Below are 9,966 nucleotides of genomic sequence, written 5' to 3' on the forward strand. Positions count from 1 at the left end.
AAACAAATTTCCTCTATAATTTGTAATTCTCCCAACATTAGTCTTTTAAATTTTAATAAATCTTAAAATCAATTGTTACTGTTAAACATTTGAGTATATATTAACAAATACATATAATCTTATACACATAATTGATATAGATCATAACATTATGATGACAATATAAATAAAAACGGTTTTCAAATTAAACAAAGGAATCTTAAAAAATAAATGAACATTTAAGATTGTATACTTAGACCATAAAAGATCGACTCTTTGATTGGATTTGAATTTAGATCTCTAATCTTAAAATCGATAGTACAAATTTGCTATCAATTTCAAACTTAACTATGTTATAAACGTTTACTCCAATTTATTTTAGTTCCTCTCAAATTCCCTCATCTTTTAGCCATATTATTCTTTCAACTACTTTGATTGACTTTTGAAATGCATCACATGTCCCCATCTACTTCTTTATTACCACTTTTCCCAATTTCAAATTTTATTCTCTCTTACAATAAAGTTAATTTTACCCAAATAGAATTGAATGGTGCAACTGCAAAACTTATATTTGTTTTATATAAGAAAAATTACATTTCTAGCAATTGAATTTTGAAGAATATGTATGTTTAGTCCTTTAATTCTTCAAAATTACATTTTTAGTCCCTGAATATTTATGAATAAGTATTTCTGGATCCTACATTTTTAAAATATGTCTTTTCAGTTCCGAATTTTTAAAAATAGGTTAAAAAGATTCCTAATGCTATTTTTAATTACTTTAAATAACTATATAACATTTTAAATTAGAAAAAATTATTTGTTTTCAATGTTTTCAAAATGTATTTTTTTTAGTCTCTAAGTTTTTAAAAATAATTTTAAATTTTTTTGGTTATTTTAAACAATAATATAACATTTTAAATTAAAAAAAATAAATTCCAACATTATGTTAAAAAATCAAAGATTAAAAAGAAATATTTTAAAAATTTATAGACATAAAAACTCAAAAATTAAAAAAATATATTTCCAAAACCATGAACCAAATATTCATATTCTTCATAAACAACCGAGATAATTTTCCTTCTTATATTTATAGGTCAAATGTGCGCAGAAAATATCTTTTCTAGACATTAGAGAGATTTTTTAAAGCTTTCTTTCTTTATTTTAGATCAGTTTGGGAAAAAAATGCCTTCTAAAATATAAATAAACTATTTAATCTCACTATTTAAAAAATAATTATAAAAAAAAAATTAAAACAACCTCACTAGTACTTTGTGGTTCATAAATAATTTTGAAGTTCATTTTCAAGACTTATTATGAGAAAAATATTACCTATCTTTATTGTTCTCGTGTTAGTTCAGTGACATGTCTCAATCTTGTTGACTATTCTTTTTGTACATTATTAAAATAAATACATTATTTTTAAATACATGAGTATACGTGGGTGTCTACAAATCTATATACAAATTTTATTTAGTTTATTCAGAATATTGCATCCAATAAAGTGGTTCATTGCCATGAATTTGTAACCCTAAGGAAGGAAGTTTGTAACATATTATAAAATGTCATGAGATGATAGAAAATGAAACTACTAAGTAGCAAATTCCAGCCAAAATGAACAAAATTCGACTGACATAAAAAATGCGTGAAGGACCCAAAGGTTCGTGATTCAAATTTCTTCTCTCATTGTATTAAAAAAAAATGTAACTAACATAGAGAATAGCTCATCGATTAAATGAATCTACTTCTCTTCTTTTGAGGTTGGAAGTCTAAATTCTCACCCGACCTTTACATTTATTATTAAAAAAAAATGTTTGTAATGTAATAATATCTTACTTCAATACCTTAACGTTATTCCAAATTCATTAGATACACCCTCTCTTTCTAATAATGTCTGCTAATATCCTAAGATAAAAATAGAAATCCTTCTTCATGGGTTTGGAAAATTGTAGAAACCCCAACAAGTGAAAATATCAATATTAGGTGGTAAAATAACATTACAAAGTTTCAAAGAAAGTATCTCATACTATAATATCAATTTTGTTTAGTACGTGCTCTGATATCATCTTAAATCGTCAATCAACTCAAAAAATTATCGTAATTGAAATAATTAACAACATATATAAAGTTATATAAATATATAAACACAATAAAATAATAATTATATGAATGGGAAGTTTGTTCGATTACAATTTTAATCAATGAAATCACTATGCGTAATGTGTGAAAACTTCATTGATTGATTAATAAGCATGTGATACATCGGTATTTTATTAAATTGTATATGCCAAATTGAGCATGGCACGATTGAAATAAAATGTATACTTTTGATCAAGAAGTAAGATGTTTTAAATCTTCAGCACCCTGAATTTTGTTGAATTACAAAAGAATTATATATGAATTTTTTCATGAATTTATTGTTGTTGTTATATTAAAAAAAATTGAAGAGATGGGTGATATTGAACTTCGAATTGAAAGAAGAGATAACATGCTAATTATTACTGAGCTAAGCTTTTTTCTTTTCTTTTATTTTATTTATTTTTTTCCGAATTTTTATGTTTAATAGTTTGATATTTATAAATCATAGTTAAAATAAAATTTTGGTCTTTATACTTTTAGTTTTATTCATTTTTAGTCTATGTACTTTCAAATATTTGAATTAAATTTTGTTCTTATACTTTCAATAAATTATCAAATTTTCTCCATGCTATCAGTTTGTTGTTAATTTTTTTTTTCAAAATCATTTAGCATGGTCTATTTTATGTATGAAAATTATTATTATTATTTAACAAATTACTATAAAGATTAACTTCAAATGATTGAATTTAAGATTTATTGAAAGTACAATTTACACTAAATTTGAGACTTATTGAAAGTATAAAAATTAAATTTAAATGACTAAAAGTACAAAACTTAAAATAGAATATAATTAGTCCCACAGTAAAAACAAAATTGAAAAAATTAATGATGTTTTCTCTCAATTTCTTACTATGTTATATGCATTTTTTTAAGTAAAAGAGTTGGATTTTCAGCTAAATTTAAAAAATACTTTTTTTATTGAACCATTTGTTAAAATAGAAAATAAAATAAAAATTTAGAGGTGAAAATGAGATTTATGAGCTTAATTAAAAAAAAAATTAGAAACCAAATAATTACAAAAGAAAAAATCCATCCTGAGATATCATCCATACCATGACTAGCATATGATGAAATGATTAACGCATCAGAAATTACGCGTGTTCCTAAATCCTACGTAGTACGTACAAATTATAAACGACGTCGTTCGGATCTTAAAAAACCTAGATCGGGTCCCTCAATAATACTAAATATCAATAATAATAAATAATAATAACGATAAGAGATAGGGTTTTGGAAATTATCATTAAAATTATGCCATTATTTTTGGGGTTATTCCGATACAATTCAAAATTTCTAGAAGGATTTGGTTCAGCTTAATTGGGTGTAATCAAGGCCGTTGAGAAAATAATGAACGATCGAGATTTAAAAGATTTTGGGGAGGCGACAAAATAATTGGAGTCCAAATGGTCAAATAATTCTTATAGAATGTGATCGCGTCGATGCTGATTAGGCCAATTATTTTGTGTTCATTATTAGAACATTTTTTTTCCCAAAGTTGAATGACATGTAAAATTAGGGGATCTAACCCTCCTGATAGTATTTGGGTTTTTACATATTTTTTTTTTAGAAGTGTTTTAAAAAATCGAGTCAAATTTTCAAAATTAAAACCGATTTTAAATAAAAGTAGTTTTCAAAAAAAAAAAATTCTTTTGAAAATTTGATTAAGAATTGAAGTGTTTTTGTTAAAAATTGTGAAAATCATAATATAAATTTTAATAGGAAAACAAGTTAACAACCATTTGACTTTTTGTTTTTTGTTTCTAAAAATTATGTTTGTTTTCTTATCGCATTTTGAATTTTGAAATAAATCCTTAAAAATTACTCTTTAGTTATCAAAACCTACCTTGGGTTTTAAAATCACTTATAAAATGTAAATTAAAAAAGAGAGAGAGAAATCATTAGATAGAAAGTAGTGTTTTTAAAAAACCAAAAACATAAAACCAAATGGTTATAGGTGAGAGCCTTTGATTTTTTTTCTTTTTTTCTTTTTTTTTTTTTTAATTTAAGTCTAAAAAATTAACCTAATATATGAACTTTTATTCTTCTTTGTCATGTACCCAGGTGTTTTAAGAATTCAAACCTAGTTTTAAACTAAAAGAATAACTAAATTTTAAAAGTAAGTTTATAAACTTGAAATTTGTCTATTAATTGGACCCATTTGGTAATCATTTGATTTTTGTTTTTATTTTGAAAATTAAATCTATTTCATCTACGTTTCTTACAATGATTAACAACTTTCCTAAGTACAATGGTTGAATTCTTAACCAAATTCCAAAGACAAAAACAACTTTTTTTAGTTTTCAAAATTTGGCTTGATTTTTTAAATCATTGGTGAAAAGTAGATAGCAAAAGAATAAATTTGAAGGTAGAAGTAGTGTCCATAGACTTAACTTTAAAAAAACAAAATGGTTACTAAATGAGGTCTTAGAAATCCAATTTTTTTTATGAAAATTAATGATAAAAAACTATGTAGAAAACAAACACAATTTTAAAAGAAACATAAAATTAAAAATGAAATCATTAGAAAATAGAAAATGAAAAACTAAATAGTTGTCAAACCTTAGGACTTTATTTAGCATACAAAATCTCATATGAGATCAACTAGATGCACCAAAATCATAAGGCGCTGGTTACACAAAAACCCCTCCCCTCTTCAATTGATACATTCTGTCACAAAATATTAAATAGCTAAATTTTGAACTATTCATCATGATTTTATTGATCTTGCGGATTAAGATACGAATGGCCAATAAAATTCACAAGATATCAAATTTTATTTCATTTCACAATAATTGATCAACTCTATTCACTCGATCATATTAAAATAAAGCTTCATATATAGATTTTCATAAATAATCTCTACTATAACTATCCATTGATAAGAATAATCGTCATGGAAGTGTGCATCCCACTTGAAATAAAACTACCCTACCTATAGGTTAACAAATTTAATGCGACTTATTTTGACTGTCATCATTATAACCATAGCTTATCTCCTAAAACCGTTGCATGCAAGTTAAACATTTTGTATGCACCTACTTGATATTAATATGAAATATATTCTGTAACATTTTTTCTCAATATATTTCACATTGTAAAATTATTAGCCCCAAGTTTATAAAAAAAAGAAAGAAAGAAAGAAAGAAAGAAGACATCAAATAACATACGTACAACATTTGAACAGGGAAAGACAAAGATCATGTCTCTACCCAAAACACTGTACACCCCTTGCATAAATAATATGTGCTTTCTTTAGACATTTAACAAAAGTTGGGCAGGCAGGCAGGTCTATTTAAAGATGACGGACCACCGCAAGCCCCGCTGCAAATGTCGTCGGAGTAGAAGAAAAGTACGTATGGATGAAATGATAGCCCCCAAAATGCATGGGCCTCATGTGGTTAGATTCAATATCTTTTTTCTTAAAAAAGAGAAAAACGAAAAGTTACATTCATCTTTTTGCATGTCACTCTTAAACTAATTTTCGCTACCCTTAATTTATTAAGGGTAAAAGAAGATGGGAAAAAGAAAAAACAAAAGATTCTTTGGAAGTAAAATGAGTACTGTAGCAAGACAAGACTAGTCAGTACACAAAACCCATCATCCAAGTCAAGGCCCTCTAGAGTGACATGACATGTAAGGCCAATAAATTGGTAGATGGCAATTTTGGCAAAAGGCCTGCCTTTTCTTCCCTTCTTTACACCAAACTTGTGTGACATTGTTTTCCTTTTGAACTCGTAATCAGTAATCACCTCGGTGTGTTCTCCACCACGGCCCCACCTTCATCGAGCGTTAGTATGCTCGTCATCAATCGAAGTGATAGTCTTATTGTGACGGGTATATTATTCCTACTGTCTTGAAGGAGAAAGGATGAGTTGAAAAAGATTGCTGCCTATTATTCGTGTATATGATTTAATTACTGCCTTTTTGTTATTATTTTCTTTCGAATTATGAATAAAAATTTTCGTTTTTATGAAGTGATAGTCTTAAGTTTGTTACTGAATTTTCTCCTAATTTTAACTGAGATGAGACTATGTTTTCTCCTAACAAACTTAAGAGAACAATGGAAAGAGATTACTACTAGTACCATTCTAAATCCATCCAATAGAAAAGCTAGGACTCGGAGTTTGAATAGAAATACAATTGGAGAACTCAAATTCAAACTTGCTATATTCAAATGCTTCATGTAAGTAATTTTGTGATGGCCACTCTCACCCCCTCTTTAGGAGGGGAGAAAACTAAAAAAGAAGAATTGAAAGAGAGATTCTATGAAACCATTCACAAATCTTCATGATCCAGTTGGGTTTAAACAGAATGCATTTCATGGGTGAAAAAAAGGCTCATGTATCAACTAAATAGTTATGTGGATGATATCTATCTCTTAAAAAAAAAATCATCCATCTCTAATGACTAAAGATGTTTGTAGGTAGGGGTGAAGAACCTGTTTCGATCCCTACAAAATTCTCTATTCAATTTCGTAATGACCAGGTGAAGATTCTTTGTGGATCGAGTTATGAGTAGAAAAAATTATGGATTTTTTATTTAATATTTTTTAACAATTTTTTAATCTATTCTCAACTAAATATAATTTTCAAAATTTTCTATGTTTAAATGAATAATATACAATACGATTTTCATTCAAAGAAAACATTTTAGTAAAAACAATAATATTTCATATGCAAAAAGATATGTTAGAATTTAAATACTACCTCAAACATGAAAAAAAAAAAAAAAAAAAAAAAAACTAATTTCTCCCTACTCTCCCTCTTTATTTTTTGTGTAATGGAGGATTCCTCACCGTTCGGAGCAGAGCCTCAAGCCCATAAGTTAAATAGATATCTCTACCCAAAAACAATTTAGAATAAGAATTGAAAGAGATTTTTAGGGTTTAAATCAATACTATTTCAAGGGTGTAACAAAGTTTTCTCTCACCATCAAAATCTGACCCTTTTTTTTTTGGAGAAAAAATTAACCTGACACAGTTCTATGTTCATTGCATTGAAGATCAAATTTCAAGAAAGTGAATATATATATATATATATATAAAGGAATAATGTTGAAATCCATCAAATAAAGATAGAGACAGTGAAGGACGATGATGAAAAGATGTTTTCCATGGGAAAGTGAGAAAAGGTAAAAAGAGAAATCAAGCAAAGAAATTATTCAAGCAATCATCATTTCGGTGGTATCTATTTATATTATTATTATATAATAAAATACCTATAAAATAAATGGGTCTAAATTTTTTTTTTTTTTTTTTAAAAAAAATTGAACTTTCGAGATGGGTTTGAGTGTGAGAGCATGGTCAGTGGGTCTTCCCCCATTATTATTCCCAAAATCCCAAATCGAATAATTGATTATATAATTTTAATAAATAAAAAATAGAGAATTGATATATCACATTATAATAAAAACAAATATATGTATGTGTGTATATATATATATACAGAAATGGGAAGCAGGCATCGTTTGGCGACATGTCGTTTTCACTCTCGGTCTTGGATGGTGGTTTAACTTAAAATAAAGACAACTCAAAAAAAAAAAAGAAAAGAAATGAAATAAATAAATAAATAAAATCTCTCTTCTAGTTCTATAGGTTTATCAATCATCACACAAGAAAGGAAAGAAGAAAGGAGAAGAATGTCGAGATAGAAATAATTGTAAATGTATGTAAAATGAGGGGTCAAAGTTGAGATTGAAGGAAATAAAAGGGGGCACCTGAAACTGGAAAAATTTTAGCGTAAGAAACGCACGTGTTTTTGTGTCATAAACAAAGAGAGAGATTCAATATTTATGCAGAAGAAGGACCAGAGACTGAAATAAAAATAAAAAAAATAAAAAAAAATAAAAAATAAAAAGATGTATATTTGATTCAACTTATATGAAAAAAGATGGATTTGGAGGAACTGAGTCTTTTCTTTTCTATGCTTCCTCTTTGCCCTTACTAAGCTAACAATCTGTATTTTTGTGGCCTCCACTAAATAATACTACTCCTACCAACTCTCCCCAAAAATAAAACGACAAGAAAAAATTAACAACTTTCTCCCAAACACTAATTACCCTTTCAAAATTCCATACTTCATTCTCAAACTAAAAGAATTTTGCTATATTTTAAATTTCTCTCCCTCGTTTTTAATAGTTATTTGTGCTGCTATTATTATTAAGTCTTCAACAATATTTAGGTGCACCTAAGTCTTATGTTCTTACTTCCTGTATGCATACTCAAAATTAATTTTGAAAAATAATAATTTTTAATGAAATAAGTTGTACGATCGATAACTTTTTTCTCTTCATTCTAGAATGGAAATGAGATATTGATGATTGGGGAAATTGAAAAACAAAAAACTAAAAATAATGGGTGAGTGTGATTGAAGATCTAATTTGGGAGATCGATCGGATTAATAAGAATCGTTTTAATATTATGTGATTAAATAAAACTCATAATCACAATTAAGAGAGAAGATGAGATGCTATTTGAAGGAAAAATATTATTTTAAAAAAATTAAAAAAGTAATTGAGGGACTATACGGTGGTGGAAGCGGCGGTCGTAGACGGCGGAGGAGCACCAGTGGGATCATCACCACCACCACCAGAGGTTGTTTCCGCCTGATGATCCCCGGCAGCGGCGGTGGATGTACTAGTCTCGGAGACAACTTGGGGGTCCGGCGGAGGGGCGGAGGCGGAGGCGGCGGGTCTTTTCCGCTTCTTTTTCTCGTACGGAATCCCTCTGGCTTTAGCCTGAGCTTCTCGAACTTCACGGAGATAAATCCGAACGGCACGTGCGGCAAATGGGTTGGATTCAGGGCGGCCGCCGTTCTCCTCGTAAGCAGCACGGAGGCGGCCGATCAAGGCGTCGAGGCTGCCCCAAGCTTGCTTGAGCGGGCAGGGGCAGGGGGCAGGTGGATTTGGGTGACCGAAGTAAGGGCAGGGCGAAGCATGGACCTTAGTTTTTCCGAACTGATCCAAATATTTCAAGAATTCGATCACGTGAGCGCCACTGCAACGCGCTAAACATAGTGGCGGCTTGTGGTTCTTCAAATACTGTAAGAAAGTGTTCCAATCCCTTCGTTTTTGAGATTCATACCGGCTCGGTGGAGCTGCAGTCGGTGCTGAACCACCACCACCACCGCCCGATGACCCCTCCGCCGTGCCACCCTCCGACGCCCCACCACCGCCCGGTTCAGACACTGAATCCATTTTTTGTAATGGAAAGAGTGGGAGTTTTGGTTTTGATCAGGGGAAGAGATATGGGAAAATTGGAAGGACCTTCTCTCTGTTTTTTTTTTTTTTTTTTTTTTTTTTTCACGGGAAAGGTAGAGTGTGTGTTGTTGTTGTGGTGGGATTGTTTGGTTTTTTTGAAAAAAGGAAAAGGGATTTAATTTTATTTGATATTATTTTTTAAAAAAATAAATAAAATAAAATTGTGTGTGTATGTGTGTTTGTGTTGGAAGAGGGGGAAGGAAGGAAGGAAGGAAGGGGAGAAAGGAGAGCGTTTTGGTGATGGGACGTAAAAAGTTTAGATGAATGAACTTGAAACAAAGAAATTATAAAGAGAGAGAGCGTGAAATTTTTAATAAATTGATTAATAGAAAGCGAGGGAAGCGAGTGATTTTGTAGACTCACCCGAGAACGTGAGTCACATCTTCCAAATGAGAATAAAATTATCATGAAAAATCAACCCATGTCCCGTATGGTAAAAAACTAAATAATAATAATAATAATAATAGTTGGCTACTATCTATACTAATAACATGTATCTTCTTTTTTTAATACCTCAATTATAAAAGTGTTAAAAGTTAAATATACTTAGTTTAGAGCAATTCTTTGTAAGATGATCTTTTGAAATTTTTTCGA

At 29.1% G+C, this 9,966-nt stretch overlaps 1 protein-coding gene across 1 annotated transcript; it reads right to left on the reverse strand.

Moving 5' to 3' along the window:
- Positions 1 to 8,480: 8,480 nt before the first annotated feature.
- LOC120082759 (protein LIGHT-DEPENDENT SHORT HYPOCOTYLS 5-like) lies at positions 8,481 to 9,647 on the reverse strand. The gene has a single exon (XM_039038047.1). It carries the CDS (start codon positions 9,307 to 9,309, stop codon positions 8,635 to 8,637), a length of 675 nt encoding a protein of 224 aa, XP_038893975.1. The 5' UTR covers positions 9,310 to 9,647; the 3' UTR covers positions 8,481 to 8,634.
- Positions 9,648 to 9,966: the final 319 nt, after the last annotated feature.

This window comes from Benincasa hispida, chromosome 8 (genome assembly GCF_009727055.1).
Source record: "Benincasa hispida cultivar B227 chromosome 8, ASM972705v1, whole genome shotgun sequence".
In the NCBI taxonomy this organism is placed as follows: domain Eukaryota; kingdom Viridiplantae; phylum Streptophyta; class Magnoliopsida; order Cucurbitales; family Cucurbitaceae; genus Benincasa; species Benincasa hispida.